Genomic DNA, 17,131 nt, shown 5'->3' on the forward strand with positions numbered 1-17,131 from the left:
TGGAACCTGAATATTTTAAAGTTTAAACCAAGGTAGCTCTTAATTTTCCCCGGAATTCAACGGTAAAAGACTAAATATAAAAAAGAAGGTCACATACAGATGTTAATGCGGATGAGTAGAAATAAAAGTAGAATTTTAGAAATTAAGTATTGACGTATGTTGACCGACCAAATGTATAGGAATAGGACCCACCCTTGTTAAATATATGCAACAAAAGCCGTCAGCCTCCAAATTGGAAGAACAAACCAATGGCTGCGGTTAAATCTTTTATTATCGTCCGCCCAATACCACCAAAGTCCAAACTCATATCCACCTTACACGTGCCTCATCTACCCACAGATGAGCAAACACCAAAGTTGCTAAAATGAAAGCAGACCGACAAAGCCGACTTGGACCGACCATATCTCCACCATCACCACTCAAGTTGCTTCTCACCTAAGCTCATTTTTCTACACGTGTACATTCCCAACGGCTATTTTTTTTTGTTTAACCGCGAAGGCAATATATTAAATTCTCTCTCCCGACACGCACGCGGGAGCGAAAATTAAAATTACAAAAAAAAAACAGAAAATTTATTTATTTTTGGGGTTAAATAATCCAGTAGGTTCTAGATTTAAATTATTAAAAAAAGCTAAAATCGCGTAGATATTTCTGTTCTTTTTAAAAAGAAAACCGCTTTTTTACCGGAAGTTTACATTTTTAAAGCGACTCTGTTTATAGAAGGCAGTTATTGGTTTCCTTTCTTTAGCAGCACAACAATCAGTTCTTTTCTCTCAATTTTAGGGTTTTATCTGATCGCTATAATCTAATCCATCAGTTTCCCTGCTTCTCTAAAGATCCTTTTATTTCGTTTTGAGGTATAAGGTAGTTTCATTAACTCTTCTTAGATTCTCCTCTGTATATATATATTTATATTCCATTTACTGATTGTAAAATCTAGTCTTTTAAGTCTCTTATTTGAGTGGGGTTTGGTTCTGATTATCAAAAGACTTTTAACAGTTGGAGTTGGATATGGAAATGGCTTTGAGCAAAGTACGGAGTACTTCTTCATTGAACTTGAATCACGGTGGAGTAAATGAGGAGGAAGAGTTACGGTTAGGGTTTGTGAGACGCACGCTTGGATTAGGGAGGAAAAGGGTCGGCATATCAAATGAGATGGAGGATTTTTCGCCTCTTGATTCCTCTGCAGCCAAACTTCCAATGTTGAAAAGGCAATGCAGTGAGAGGATAGTCATGATGGTGACGTTTGATGATTACCATGAAAAATCATCTCTTGAATCACTTCCTCAAGATCTTCTTGTGAGTGCTAAAAAAACCCGTAGCCTCAATTGTTGTTATTAGTTTCTATTTTTGGATTGAGTTGTGATTAATGAGAAAGATTTTTGCTTTTCCTATCTGCAGATTAGGATTATTTGTGGTGTGGACCATGAAGATTTGAAGCGACTCTTAATTGTTTCCAAATCAATCAGAGAAGCTGTGAGTATAGTAAAATCATTTAATTTGGATTGTAAACTGTTCACTTCCTGCTTGTTAAGTATTTTAACCTGATTTTGACTCTGATTGTTCCATTTCTTTTCTCAGACTGTAATTGCAAAGCAGTTGCATTTTGCTTATAGCACACCAACAAAGGTCAAGGCTTTTCGAACATCCATTGATTTCGAGGAACCAAGTGAATTGCACGAGATTGAAGCTCCAAATGCACCGAGGCAATGGAGGTCTCATAGGTCAATCAACCGGAATAAACTGGCTGATATTTCAGTGGCATTGTTTGCTTGACACGAAGAAGATTGTAAATAGCCTGTAGAAATAGTAGTAGTTGTTGTAGATTAAAAGGGGATTGATTAGTGGATCTGGTTGTCGGATCATTGTACATGGGGTAAGATTCTAGACAAGCAATTTCTTCAAATGTTTCGTTGAAGATACATGGTTGCTTTTTAGCTCGTTTTTGTATCTTTGTGTACATGATAGAAAGACAGGGAGATTCCAGATTCGGGTGTATTTGTTTGGAGGGCAATCTTTACCCTTCTGATTTGATAAAGTTGATTCTAAAAATATAATAAATGCAGACATTTCCTCGTATAAACTATAGTCTTGTTTTGTTTACTGGATTATGGTTAGATATACCTTGAAGTTCTAAAGATCAAGCATAATCTTACAATGTTCTCAGAAAGAAAGTTTCTTGGTAGATTTCAGTTGCTAGATTTTGTGATAAATTGTATAACTTTGGAGCTGAATCAAAGAGGGGATTTCATGCTTTACTGTTTAATAATGGTGTACAAACATGTCCATTCCTTACTGATATCATCTGAGGTCTTTCTATAAAAACTGCTGTGCCGGTACCATTTCTTGAGGAAATCTTGAATGGCTTGCCTTTGATCAAAGACATTTCCAATCTATTTTCTTGTGATTTATGACAGACCATGGATTAATGAATGGGAAATGTATTTCTAAATCTTCTTCCTATATGGGATGAACAACTATTGAAGAGTTTGAAATCCATTGAAAATTTTCAAATTTTGACTAAAACTTTGTCAAGTAAAAAAGGCAATGAACAGAGAATGAATTGAGGTGTGTGTGAACTGTGAACTAATATGGCTATTGGTTGCAAAATTGTGGAAATCTTGATTTCAGCAATAAAAAATTAATTGATTTTTAATGCTGGTAATATTTTGAAGAAGGCTTTATAGTTTAGTCTGCAAATTGTCTGTCACTGTTAAATGTTGATAATAAATTTTACCTATCGTTCCTTTCAACCGGCAAAAATTATTTTTATTTGGATTAGGAAAGTGATAAATGGTATTGTTAATGGTAATTTTTGCACAAATTTGGGATTGAGCATCCGTTAGGATTGTCTTTAGTTCATAATTTTGTTTATTCAAGTAAGCTGAGAAAATAATTTTATAAAAAATTCGAATATCTCGTTTTTAAATTTTGGGCAGAACTTAGATCACCAAAAAGCAATATCCAATCTAATTGCATTTAAATGGATTCTACTTGCATTATGAAAGTGATGATACTTTTTTGCACAAATTTCAATTGATTGTGGCATTGTTATAGAATCTGTTTAATACAAGTCAAAGTGCAAAGGAAAAGGCCTCTCTTTTTAGTGCTTACTTTACCAGCTTGTTAATGCAGAACATCATAAGCCTGATTTGAACTTAAAAGAGAATCCGATGTTTTTTTATCTATAGTATCACCATGTCTTTATCTTTACAAATTTAATACATATCTTATTTTAGAAATTGTTGCTAAGATTATGTCATCCCACTAATCTCATTTCTTGCTACATATCTTGAGGATGTACTTTGCTTCACATTAGCAACGCCATACACAGATTAAAAATTTCGAGATAAATCTTATAACTAAACATCAACTTTAGTTTAATTTACAACATGATACATAAGTTTTAATTTTGTATAATTCTAAACATCGAACTTTGATTTTTATCAATTGAACACATTTAAAAAAAAAAACTCTACTTGCTTATTTCATTAAAGTTTACGCATTACATTTGTTTGAGTAAATGTACTTGAGAGGTCCCTCTACCGATCAAATTAGTTCCTCTACTATTAAATGGATCAACAACATAGTTAATATTTTTAAAGTTGTATAGTTTTGTAACTATAATATTTTCTTTAGAATTGAACCGCAATTGAAAAAAAAATTCAAGTTATTTTTTATATAGTAAAGATTGATTCTATTACAATTTAAGCTTATTTAATTCTTTTTAATAGTGTAAAGATTAAAATAATGATTTTAATACTGAAGAAACTAATTTTGTCCAATCCCTATAATATAGGGACTTTTAACCCATATCTACCCCTAAAACTTTCTTATCCATAAACTTTTCAGAAAGGGGGCATATCTGCAAGAAGCAATTATACCCACTTCCAAATTTGATTTACTACGATTTCATAATTGAAGCCCAGGGAAGGGAGCATAGGCTTGATGGGCTTGAAATGCTGCTTATTCACCTGGTTTCAATGGAATCAGCCCAATAGAGAGGTCCAGTAAAAGATTTATCACGATCTCATCACTCTTCAGTCACGTAAATTATGATGTATTCGGTGGGTATTAATCATTAATTTGATACTTCAATTCACACTTGGAATTTGATAGCATTATTACTTGGATTTTGGGTTTGGTGAGATGAAACGGTTTAGGTTTTTGTTGCATGTCATCGCAAACAGTCTTGAGCTTCAATCCAATGGCACCATGGCATAAGCTTTGTTTAAGCAACTTTCTGGTAAGCTATATCTTTCAATTTTAAAGCAACCATAATAACCATATATTGCTATTGGGATCTATATTTGGAGGTCCCATGCATCACGCTTTTTCATTATCTTGCCCTGGAAGTTACAAAAGCTCCATTCCATCCGTCAATTAAATACAAAATTTGGAAGCTAAGTATTGGATCGCACTTGGAAATACAATTAAATTACGATTGTATAGTCAACTAGTCATGTTTTTGCATATGCAACGATTGATGCAATAGCATATAGAGAAAGCAATACATGGGTGAGAGTTGGAAGGGCTTAATCGCCATGATTTCTGGGTTTCAGCACATGCATGTTTTGATGTTCAATTTTCATCGACTGGTCACACACTTCATGGTCTCCTAGGCCATATGCCTTAGATAGCTACTTGAAATCAAACCCATTTTTGCTTTGCAGGCTCCACATTCTGTCGCGGTCTTTATTATGCTTGTTCAAATAGTAAGCACCCCCTTCAGCCCTCAATAGTAGGCTTAAGGATTCAATTATAGAATCCCTATTAATGAATCACATCACCGGTCATTATTAATAGATTTTTCAAATCTGGTTATTTTGAAATTAGATCAAGATGTGTGATTAGAAATTTTATCTTTTATGTCATTAACATATGTTCAACACTGAATTTTTAAGCCCAAACAAGAGAAAAGAATCAACATATAATTGGAAGATTCGATTAAGAAATGATAGAAATTAAGCAGACCCAAATGTCTCCATCAACCCAAATTCTGTAATTTTACCCTATTTTAGCTCATTATTGGATCATTTTTCCTTCACTGGTTTTTGGAGTAGATGAGCATGAAATATATTTGTTATCTTTACCTTTCTCTTTGAAGCAAAGGTATATTGTAATTGTGCACTTGTTTAGCATTTTCACTTGTGACCTACTCAAAGGTGTGCCAAGATCATCACTTTCCTGCTTTAGCGCACAATTAATATAACGTACCTAACGCCTCCTTTGGCATTAAACAACAAAAACAGTACAGAGGATTCATTCTACGTCTTTTTACACAGTGTAGCTCCACAAACAGCTCTATCTCCAATAATGGAATAAAGAAAAATAACTTTACAACCAACACACGAAACTAATGAACAAAAACATTACAAATCACATAACCCTGGTGACAGCAAAACAATCAAAGCTTTTGAAAACTGGTTGAAACTAAATCGTAAGAAAAAGCTTAAGGAACTCTTATCTCATTCTAACTGAGTTTGCTCATTGGATCTTGTATGATAATGATGAGATGTAGACAAGATAAAAAAATAAAAATAAACCAAGTCCCCACTACTGATAAGGCTGGTGAATATGCAAGTACTCGACGGATTTGACAAGCATTCGGTCCCCTCAAAGGTGATGGGTTGAGGCCATGTGCTTACCCAATTATGCTGTTAAAAGAGGATGAAGATCATCCAACACTGTTTGGGTGAAACATTCAGGTTTTAATGGAATTTGCCGACTCCCTTTGCTTCTTAAAGAAAAACCCATCTCTTTTCTTTAATTAGAGTTTAAATTTTGATTAATCAAATCCATCTTAAAGGCTTGTAAAGCCATAGTTATTGTGTAAAGATGTTATGAAAAACATTGATCCGTGACTCGCACAATAATGGGGCACTTTGTCTAGGAATACGACAGTTGTAGCATGGAACTAGACATCTAATCATGTCATGTTTAGTTCATGGGTCATTCATTTTTTTATAAACATTTCGTTTGTCTTCTTCTAAGGGTTGATTTTTATTTTCCTTTGTGCCTCCTCTTTTTTGTGTAAGGAACAGATACCCTAAGTTCCTCATCATCTTTTCCTCTAGAAACTTTAATTAATTTTAATGACTGGGATCAATTCCCTTTATGTTATCTTTTAGCATAATATATTTGCTTTGACAAGAACACAGCTTTTTGGCCTTTTCTTCAGCTTCTCTCATAAACCTCACCAAGCTTAAAATAGGATAGAAAAAGAAAGCTATATATGTGACTGCTACCTCAAGGCATCTAACAAAGGGGCTTTACATGGTTTTGAAGTGGTGGAGGGCTTTTTTCTCTTCTTTTCTTCTGTTTTTTTTTCCATGCTGGGAAAATTGAAAGCTACTTTTTTTTTTTTCCTCTTTTTTCACCAAATGGAAAGGGTGTCCTTAGAAATTGGGTGGTCCATAAAGGCTTTGCCTTTATTTGTTTGTTTATATGTTTTGTCTCAAAGCCTTAATCCTCTGCAGCTTTGTCTCTATTATGGTCTTCATTGTATATCTTACTTATTGGCTAAATTGTGGGTTTTAGTAACCAATTGTCCCAATAACTTTTATTTTTCATATTCATTCATACAATCATTTTAATAAAAGTCTTAAAAGATAATATTTCGTGAAAGCTACGAGTTTCTAAAAAATTTCCTTTTGATTTTCATGTGATTCTTAATTAGTATACATTATTCATTTACTTGTTAAAGAGATAAAGTAAAGTAAGTTTTATAGAGAAGTTTAAGGGATTATATGCGTGAATCAGTAAAGAACGATCACAATCACAATATTCACATCATATTCCTCACTATACTCACCCTTTACTACTTGCTCCCTAAAAACTAGTGGTTTAAATTTGTTCATAGATCTCTTTAACAATCATGCTTATCATTTGCTTTTTTCAAAGTTGAAAGTGGAAAGTTTGTAATTTTTTTAGTTTAATATATTAACGATTCAATCTTTTATCTGATCGATATAATTGTCGTATAAAACATTTAATGGATGCTTCGTATTAAAATGTGATTAAATTTCAATTTTAATATAATAATATAATATACATACGCGGTGGTCGAGGCACATCATTTCCTGATTTTAAGATTGTTGTCTATCAATTTTTTTACGTATATTTTAGTTAAGGATGGAAGGAATTAAATATTAATATAATTAAGTAAAGTTGAGAATGTTACCAACCTTAAACAAACCATCTCGTGCATTAGACGCAATGTTTTATATTTTAATGGTTCTGTTAACCCAAGTCTTAAGTAGGATATTAAAATTAGTTAACTGAACTACATTTCAACTAATTAATATTATATAATAATTAACAAAGTTATAGCCATTGTTGTACTCATCTCATCAACTTCCAAACATCTAAGCTGAAGCCTCTCTCACCCAATTCTCGCCTTTTTCATCTTAAACTCTTGGTTTTAACTATATCTATGAACTTATCACCTGGGATTTAAGTATTGAAGCCGAGGTATATCAAATTATATATGGATCGGACAACTTAAGTAATAAATTGAATAACTAACTCAACTCAAATTAATTTATTTTCATGTAGGTGAAACTCGAACCTAAACATTTTTGGAACATTTAGTTCAATGAATGTAAAATTAAATCCAATAATAACATTATATGAATGTAAGATTATAGTCTTATACGGGTAGAATGTTAAGATGTTACATTGCCTGTTTGATTCATTTGGTTAGAATGAAAGATATCGATGTTTAGTTGATGGAAAAAAAAAGTACTTAATAAGAATCTTTATTATAAAATTTATTTATTTTAACAAGTTTAATTTCTTTAATATATTCTAATCTTAATTTTTGTAAAATTATAATAATTTTTTATTTTTATTAAGTGAATATATGATAGTGAAATAAATTTATAAATCATACTTATAATAATTCATGACAACCTTAAATATTTAAATTAATTAAAAGTACACTCATAAACTAAAATAATTTAAAGAATAAATTGTATTAATATTATGTTTTACTCTTTAAAAATACAAAATTATGGATGGACTAAAATATGAATAATCTAGAATGGAATATAAAATTAAAAATACAAAATTATATTCAACCAACCATTAAAATCTCAAAACATCAACTTTGATCCCATGTGTTAAAAGGCGCGCAAGGTAGATGTGTATGTATTGAAAGTAACGGTTACCTAATACGTCAACAGTTAAATTGAGTTGTAATTACTGCACCATATGATGTTCTGCTGCTCTGAAACGTGATTTTAGTTACCTGCTAATCTCATTTGCAGGTAGATTTCATTAAAGTTATATTCCCAAAAAGAAAAGAGGCTGTATTTGGGGAATAAATTCCTCTTTCTACAAAGTATTTACTGCCCACTTGTGATGGCTCCATCCAGATTTTTTGCTACCTAGATTTTTATTCTCAAACAGATAAAACCCAGAGCTAGAGCTACCCAAGGTAAATCCATTCATATACAATCATCAGAACAGATAAAATACACTGTTGTGTCGTGTCCTTCATCAGACACACATGTCCTTTTAAACATGCATCTTCTAATCTGAATCACATCACTTACTCTGATCTTTAAACATGTTTCCAACTCCCAACAGTCTGAGTTTCAGCCCCCTTTTCTTAACCATGGTTATTATGACAGAAATACCCTTGGCTTCATCCTACTGACTTGTCACTATTATATAAAGTTCCAAAATGTCAGCCCTGTAAATGTACAATAAAGTCTCAAATTTGCTTTGGCTGCAAACATAGAGATAACTATGAATATGGATAGGGAGTCACTGCCTGTTCTTTCTCTCTCTCTCGTCTTCTGATAAGATTACCTATTTCTTCCTTAGATTCCTTTTGTAAAATAAAAATAAAATGGGTTTGCTTCAAAATTCGTGATAAAAGATTAAAGAAGACAGCAAGAATGGGAGAAGAAGAGCAACACCAAAACTCGACAGAATCTTTCATGGCAATGAAAGCCGGTCTCAGGCAGGCCATTGAGGTTATATCTTCTTTGATTTCCCTTTCTCATTCTATCAAAGTTTTCAGCGTTAAATGGCAGCTTATCCGAAAGAAGCTTGAAGAGTTAAATTCAGGCTTAATGGCCGCTGAAAACTGTGATTCAAGCCAAAACACACAAGTCTTTTCTGGCTTGATCCCTTCCGTTTTGGTCACTGCAAATGAGTGTCATAATCTTGCAAGAAGCTGTGCGGATCTTTCCTACAGTGGCAAACTCTTGATGCAAAGCGACCTTGATGTGATGATTGCAAGATTTGACAGCCATGTAAAGAATCTCTCTGGGATTTACAGTGCTGGGATTCTGAGCCATGGGTTTGCCATTGTGGTTTCAAGGCCTGGTCTTGGTGCTGGTAAAGACGACATGAGGTTTTACATAAGAGATTTGCTGACAAGAATGAAGATAGGCGACATAGAAATGAAAAGGCAAGCCTTGGTTAATTTATATCAAGTTGTGGATGAAGATGAGAGGTATGCTAAACTCGTAGTGGAAGTTGGTGGCATTGTGAATGTGTTAGTAGGCTTTCTTGATTCACCTGAGATGGAGATTCAAGAAGAGGCTTCAAAGATTGTATCTTTACTATCAGGGTTCGATTTGTACAAGGGGGTTTTGGTTGGAGCTGGGATTATTGGGCCTTTGGTTCGGGTTCTGGAAAATGGCAGTGAGTTGGGTAAAGAAGGAGCCGCTAGGTGTCTTCAGAGATTGACTGTTAATTCAGACAACGCATGGTCAGTGTCGGCTCATGGTGGGGTGACTGCCCTTCTGAAAATATGTTCAAGCGGTGAGTTTGGAGGGGAACTGATCGGTCTTGCTTGTGCGTTGCTGAGAAATCTTGTTGGGGTTGAAGAGATAAAGAGGTTTATTGTTGAAGAAGGTGCCATTTCAACGTTCATCAAGCTTGCAAGATCAAGAGATGAAATCGTGCAGATAAATTCAATGGAGTTCCTTCAGAATATGGCTTCCGGAGATGACTCAGTTCGTCAAATGGTTGTTAGAGAAGGAGGGGTTCGTGCATTAGTACGCGTTTTGGATCCGAAATCATCGACCTCTTCAAAGACGAGAGAAGTAGCATTGAGGGCAATTGAGAATCTATGTTTCTCTTCGCAGAGTTGCATAAACATGTTGATGAATTTCGGGTTTATCAATCAACTGTTCTTCTTGCTACGCAACGGTGAGGCTTCGGTTCAAGAATTGGCACTGAAGGTAACGTTTAGGTTGTGTAGCGCATCAGAAGAGGCTAAAAAGGCAATAGGAGATGCCGGTTTCATGCCTGAACTTCTCAAATTGCTCGATGCAAAGTCATATGAAGTGCGTGAAATGGCAACCGAGGCACTCTCTAGCTTGGTCTCGGTCCCAAAAAATCGAAAACGATTCGTTCAAGATGATCGGAACGTAGGCTTTCTTCTCCAGTTGCTTGATCAAGAGGATGGCATATCAGGTAACAAAAAGCTCTTACTATCTATATTAATGTCATTGACAAATTGCAACAGTGGAAGAAGAAAAATTGCCAGTTCCGGATATCTAAAGAACATAGAAAAGCTGGCTGAAGCTGAAGTTTATGATGCCAAAAAACTTGTCAGGAAGTTGTCTACCAACAGATTTCGTAGTATTCTGAGTGGATTTTGGCATTCTTGAATGTAATATTTTTTGTTTTTGTTTTTGTTTTTGCTTACTGTATATCTCTGCATAAGCGTTATGCAAGTCACATTAACTTGCTTTTACAAATCTTTTAATGTCACTGTATCCTAAATCCATCTCCTTGGTAAAAAAAAAGAAAAGGAAAAACAGCTTTTGAACAGCTTTTTGTTTTACTTGTAATCATTAGTAATCAAATAAAAGCTGTTCTTATAGATTCTGTAAAGATACTGTGGCATTCTTGTTTGGGAATTACAGTTTCATACATATATATGTATATATATATTAAAATTGATGCAATTGCAGTTATATTAGTTAATATATGGTGTAGAAATGGTGGAAAGCAATTGAGGTGCTTGCACATGGGAAAGGCATGAAAATCCAGAATAGGCATGTGAGCAGTGGCAATCAAGGTTTTGTCAGCTGCCATCATGGGACAGAAGGGATAGTGATTGATGAAAGTTCCTTCTCTATCTGTTTGTGTTGTTGCCAGCATTATCTTCTTCATCTTATCATGATTTTTCTAATTCATGAAAACCACTTAATATTCTGATATAAAAGCATAGGCTTAGATCGCCAGGCATCAGTTTATTATTAGCTTGAGGATTGAGATATAGGATATAGAAGCATGACAATTGAGAGACAACTGTTTGAGTCAATTGAAAGAGGTTTTGATGGCCTAATGTTGAGGATCTAACCATTTGTAGTACACGAATTTAATGGTAATAAGTTAGCCGACTTGGTTTAATTAGGGGTGTGGAGTGTGGACCATGTCATGAGTCAAAACTGGAAGTTGAGACCCATATGTTTCACTCAGACTGCTGCTGGCAAGTGAAATGTTTCTTTTTGTAGTTCTGAGAGATGATTTCAATTGCTGTGAGAAGTTGAATCAATGAGGAATGATACCCACCAGAATCCAATGCCAAATGACACCTTGCTCAAGATTTGACTGCTTTCATTTCAATGGAAACCAGCCTCGTTGGCAAACCAAAAAAATCAACAAATGCTGGTTAAATTGATTTAAACAAAAAAAAAAAGAGGAAAAATCCCAATCAACAAGACTACTTGATTTAGAAGTTGGGACATACAAAATACTGGAGGGAACCATATGGGATGATGAACTTCTCAACATTAATGATCAATCCATGTAGCAAGTGCAAATACATAGTGTCCATGCTAAAAGAAAGGTTGATAAATGAAACACCTAGTTACTGTATACCAGTAAATATCACGCGGTTAGGAGCGGGTAAGTATTTATTAGCATTTAGGTGATTGAGAAGCAGGGCATCAGACTCTGTTCTGGTGCGGCGTACACCACAAGTTGCTTGCTGCTTTTAATTATTACAAGCAAAATTCTCATTTACTGCCACATAGTTTTTAGCACTGGACAAGATCAGATTTCACTTGCCTTTGCTAACATATAGGGATATAATTTGGGCCATGTTGTCGATTGGGAATTGAATTGGAAGAGCCCTTTAAACAAACAAACAAACCATCAAAAGACAAGTAAAACTATATCGGCCCAAAAGTATTGGATCCTATCTCAGATGAGGCAAATCTAGAAAATCGTTTCAAGCTTTAGTTTGTGCTGCATTTTTGTTTCATATGATAAGTGTACCCGAGTCCTAACATTGATTCGTCATTTTCCATGGCTACCTAACATGGTTTAGTAAGTACCCAAGTCATAAAGACTCTTTTCCATGAACCATGTAAGCTGGTGAACAAATTGATTGTTATTCCATGTTGAATGACGAATTGTAGGCTGAATTATTCTCCCTGAAATATCATACTTCCAACTCTTGGTGGTCCATGATTTCTATGCACAATCAGTCACTAAGCTGTCAATTTAAATCAAATAAAAAATATATTTATCCAAATCCAATTAATTTTACTTGTTCTGCCTGGGAAATTTGGTGAATAAAATAACTAAGGCAACAGCATCAGAAAAAAGAAATGCTGGTGGTGATGGACCACTAATAGTTTTTAGTTATCCTTTTCGAAGAACCAATCAAAGTATCCGATAACATGTGCAAATTTGGGCATCGAATTGAAAATTCAAAGCCCTTCCTTCACTCTTAAACTGTCGTTTTCATCGATATGCAAGTCTTTGCTGTCTTGCATTTAATCTCTGCTGTCATGCTTTGCTCATCTATGTAATCTGATTTAGAGTGTAGCATGCGAGTATTTTTAATTTAATATATGGAGACTGGAGTAGAGTTGTTTTAATATTCAATGTCTGATTAAAAAAAATATCTCATCCTTTGTTACTATGATGGAATCTTGATTGGGTAGCCAGAGAACAACTTTATCATTTAGGGAGCATAGCTCAAATTTAACCGACAGTATTGGCTGTCAATGTAAACGTAGAGTGGTTATGTTGGAAGGGGTGAAATTGAAGATTTAATCCTTGTCCAGGGTCAGATCTACCTCCAAATCAAAAGTATTGGTCCACTTCATTAATACCGACATTTTATGTATTGTGGCAGAGACTTATCAAGTTTACTTCCTGGTAGAGTTTTCTTCTTACGAATGGTCAATTTTTAGGGTCAAATCCTTCATTTTTTTTATATAGAACGCGGTCGTAGTCAGGAAAAAGGGTATGCAAATTGCAAGCCCCTATTGACCATTGTCCATCCACTTCTCAATTTACTTTCATTTAGGCTATATAATATGCATTGCAGTGGTAAATGATGCAACTTTACTATAGGCTAGTCAAGGTTTAATGCATGTAAAAGTGAAGTCGAAATGGGTATACAAATCTGTTGTACTTTTAAAGTATACACATATGTTGTTGTATTATTATTGTTGTTGTTGGATATCCATAAGGAAGGGGACATGGAAGAGAGGGTATGGTGATGTTGAGAAAGGCCGATTCACTCTGCAGGGTGAAGAGTCGGATGAGATAAGTGAGCTAGAAAGTTAAGGAAGCAAAGGAGGATTTTGAGGACAATATCGAGGCTATAATGCTTGATCAAGTATATATAGTGGAGGTTCCTGTTTGGTGGTATTGTCATGATAAACATGCTATCAGATCATCATTGAGGAATGAATGGGAAAGATGTTTGTGACGAGACATATTCTGTAATTCTCTTTGAGTTGTGGTGTAAAATAGTTAGGTTCAAGTGATGTTTATTGGCTTAAGGGGTCACATTTTAAATAAAAAAAGTAAATATCCTTTTAGGGAAAATAGAAAGTTGATTGAAATTAGATTTTTTGGGTTATTAATTATTTAGTGACTAACTGATGGATACAAAATAGAGAGAGGTCTCAAGGCTTGCTGCCATGTGTGGAGGGTATAACAATTATTATTATTATTATTATTAAACTCCCTTTCGTGTGACAAGGAGAAGAAAACAATATTAAAATGGGCGATTAAACATGTGTTGGCATGTTATTTTGTCTTGACATAAAACACGTAGATTAGAACAAAAATTGCAATAAATTAATTTAAATGTTGGAAGCAATGACAGGGATATACAATTAATTATAGTAATTATAAAAATGATAATAAACAACCAAAGCAATCTCATGCTAAAAGAATGATACTTGCAGAATGTGAACGTTAGCTGACAATTCCAGTAATAATACTATTATAATTTTTTCCCAAAAATCTATTTTTCTCTGAAAGCATCCTTAAAATCTACAAAATTTAAGAAAAGGGGTTTATTGATTTTATTTTTAACTTTTTATGAGGAAGTCAAATCGTGGTATTTTAATGATCAACTTTGTTTTTTGTTTTGAAGAAAAAGAGATTCAAGCTCTCACTTTAGTAAAATAAAATTATTTACCCTTGAAAATTGAAAAATATCCACTTGTCTATTTTAAATTAGAAAATAAAGAGAGAGAGAGAGAGAGCGCAAATGGGCCAACATGGTAATTGAATTTTAAAGATGTGATATTGGTTGGCTTTGAAGGAGCAGCACCATCTATTCATTTAAAGCCGAGAAAACCATGAACACCGCAACCCAAGTCGTCGAAATTATTATTATTAAAGCAAACTGACAGCTGAGATCATGTGAACCTAAAAACAATATTTGCTATTGCTAAGCAACGGCTATCTTGTTCATATGCCCTTGGTCAATTTGTCATAACTAGCATGGCCGTTACGTTAGTTTGCATTATTTTCAGATAAGCATAAACCAGCAAAGTAAGACTTCAAATTATAACCAAAAAACACAACCCAATTTTCATACTCATCTGCTTTTCTTTTCTTCATTTTCCCGTAATGATTCTGACAAGTATTGGGTTGACTTAGATATTGCATTTGGAGCTCTCTTTTCTTCTCTATCTATGCTTATCCTAAGTTAATAAAGGAAAGGTTGGCTGTGTTTGACCCAACTGGAAAATGCTGTAATTAAGAATACAAATGAAAACCCAAATCAAGAAGTAGGGCACTTTGGAATTGAATCTACTTAATTAACTTTTGAAACCTTTTTTTTTTAAAGAAAAGAGCTTTATTGGTTGAGTTCGACAATGCTGCATTATTGGGATTCAAGAATTTAAACACACAACATTTCATCCAAACTTTACTTCATTTCGACCTTATAATTGTGTTTTCCAGAATACAAATTGATAAGCTTGCATTTTAGTTTCAATCGTATATAGACTTTACTCCCCAAATTAACTTAAACTCTCTCATCTATAATATTTAAAATATAAAGTAATATATATATATTTTGCTTAAAGCAAGTCTAGGTAGAAAATCAGACTCAAGGGAACCGAACACTGCAGAAATAGTTGGCAAACTACGCACGTGTGAACACAAGTCATTGCTTCATTGGGCTCTCAAACATCCATTTTGAACAAGTGTGTGTGTGTGCGCGGTTTTTTTTTTTATATGTAGTGGTAATTTTAGTAAATCATGGTCTCATTTTACTTCACCCTCACGTAAGTGAATTAAGTCCTTAGCCAGATCAACTGAATCTTTAAAAATCTGGAGTTATCCTATATAAACCTACTAGATTTATTTTATTTATGGTTAATTACAAAATTAATTATCTAATATAATACTTTTACTGATCTATTCCAATTAAAACTACTAATATACTTGTAACTTGTGAAAGAAAATTATAATTATTATTTAACCTTTTACAATGTTTTATGTATCATTTTGATATCTTTAAGATATTTACTATGTATAAAGTTATGCACATGTGAATATATTTATATTAAAAATAAATTATATTTTTTTAATATTAAACTAAAAAATTAATAAATATTTGGTGTAATTATAATTTATATTGTATTCTATGAGATTTTGAAAAGATAAAAATTTAAATTTTGAAGACAATATTATTAAAGAAAGAACACAAATTTCAAAATAATAAAATAAAAATAAAAACAAGTAGAGGGAATCTGAGTCCTACCCACTCCTCTACCCAAACAATCCAGGAAAGAAAAAGTTACCCAAGATTTTACGGTAGTAACCTTTTGGATAGTGGCTACTAACCAGTAAGAAGCAACCAAGGCATGAGGTCCCCAGCTTCCTATTTGCACAACTTGACTCTTCCTCAGTTTCTGTTTTTGCATTGATTCCTTCCATTCTACTCTATTTGGGTCAAGTTACCCATCTTTGAATGCCCCCACCAAACCAAAAGGATATGGATGTGGCTTTGGAAAAGTCAACCAATGGTTCATGGTTTACAACTTAGCGGTAACAGAGCCAACGGACGTTGCGTGCAAGCCAATATGCTATATTGTTAACAAAGTACAGCACTTTAGCTCTCTAGTTGCCAGTTTTGGCAATCCAATGTTTGGGTCACGTCGGCTGTTTTGATGCGTTTGACGTCAACCATTGCTAAAAACAAAACTCCCTCTGCAAAGAAAAATCGAAAGTGAGAAACGATGAAACCTCCAAAAGGGCACCTCCATTGGTGGGAAAAAAATATGTTACTTTCACCACAACTTTTATGCTAATGGGATTTGATTTACTATGAGAATCTGCAACAGGAAGCCTTGTTTTCACACTTTTTTTCTTTTCCTTTATTTTGTACCTTCTTTTTCTCTTTTACTGATTTCTGTGCTTCTAGGATGTTTCCAAAGAGAACCTTCTATTCTTCACTTTTGTAAAAAGCACTCATACTAAAAACCCCATTTATATGCCATTTAACTTTGTTAATTACTTACAAATTTTCTAATCTTTTTGTTTTGGTACAAAATATCTGATTTCCAAGGGTTTTTTATTTTTCAAAAAATAATGACTAAACCCTAATTATTGATTAGTTGTTCTTCTCACTTTAAAGATCTTAAAATATTTCATTTTTCTCACAAAAATGATTAGTACACGGGTGATGATTCCTTTTGTAAAATAATTATTTAAAAACATAATCATACACATAATATTCCTCCTCCATCCAGAGCAAAGAATAAAGAAGAGAAGTACTTGAGAATATATATTTATTTAAGATGTATCCAGGTACGTTATTTCACCTCTAGCTCAAAATGATAAATTTCCATGAGCCTCCATATACCCAAATATAATTTTCAAGTAATCAACT

General features: G+C 33.6%; 2 protein-coding genes across 5 annotated transcripts; both read left to right on the forward strand.

Moving 5' to 3' along the window:
- Nucleotides 1-536: 536 nt before the first annotated feature.
- On the forward strand, nt 537-2,079 carry LOC107923195 (F-box protein SKIP27). Of its 4 annotated transcripts, none has more exons than XM_016853415.2 (4): nt 537-857; nt 1,000-1,299; nt 1,402-1,476; nt 1,582-2,079. In XM_016853415.2, the coding sequence occupies exons 2-4, from the start codon at nt 1,012-1,014 to the stop codon at nt 1,774-1,776; spliced, it is 558 nt and encodes a 185-aa protein (XP_016708904.1). In that variant the 5' UTR covers nt 537-857; nt 1,000-1,011; the 3' UTR covers nt 1,777-2,079. The 4 variants fall into 4 exon arrangements, with proteins under 4 accessions (XP_016708904.1, XP_016708903.1, XP_016708902.1 ...); XM_016853414.2 differs by having other exon boundaries at nt 567-864; nt 989-1,299; XM_016853413.2 differs by having other exon boundaries at nt 567-864.
- Nucleotides 2,080-8,453: 6,374 nt separating this feature from the next.
- Nucleotides 8,454-10,860, forward strand: LOC107924234 (vacuolar protein 8). Its single transcript, XM_016854582.2, has one exon. The coding sequence runs from the start codon at nt 8,907-8,909 to the stop codon at nt 10,632-10,634; it is 1,728 nt and encodes a 575-aa protein (XP_016710071.1). The 5' UTR covers nt 8,454-8,906; the 3' UTR covers nt 10,635-10,860.
- Nucleotides 10,861-17,131: the final 6,271 nt, after the last annotated feature.

The sequence above is a fragment of the Gossypium hirsutum genome, chromosome D05, assembly GCF_007990345.1.
Source record: "Gossypium hirsutum isolate 1008001.06 chromosome D05, Gossypium_hirsutum_v2.1, whole genome shotgun sequence".
NCBI lineage: Eukaryota > Viridiplantae > Streptophyta > Magnoliopsida > Malvales > Malvaceae > Gossypium > Gossypium hirsutum.

What these genes read in the sequence shown, in the direction of transcription:
- LOC107923195 (XM_016853415.2), top strand. Translation starts at nt 1,012, where the DNA reads ATGGAAATGGCTTTGAGCAAAGTACGGAGTACTTCTTCATTGAACTTG. An exon ending in CACTTCCTCAAGATCTTCTT is followed by an intron (nt 1,300 to 1,401) that starts GTGAGTGCTAAA and finishes TCCTATCTGCAG; the next exon opens with ATTAGGATTATTTGTGGTGT. An exon ending in CCAAATCAATCAGAGAAGCT is followed by an intron (nt 1,477 to 1,581) that starts GTGAGTATAGTA and finishes TTCTTTTCTCAG; the next exon opens with ACTGTAATTGCAAAGCAGTT.
- LOC107924234 (XM_016854582.2), top strand. Translation starts at nt 8,907, where the DNA reads ATGGGAGAAGAAGAGCAACACCAAAACTCGACAGAATCTTTCATGGCA.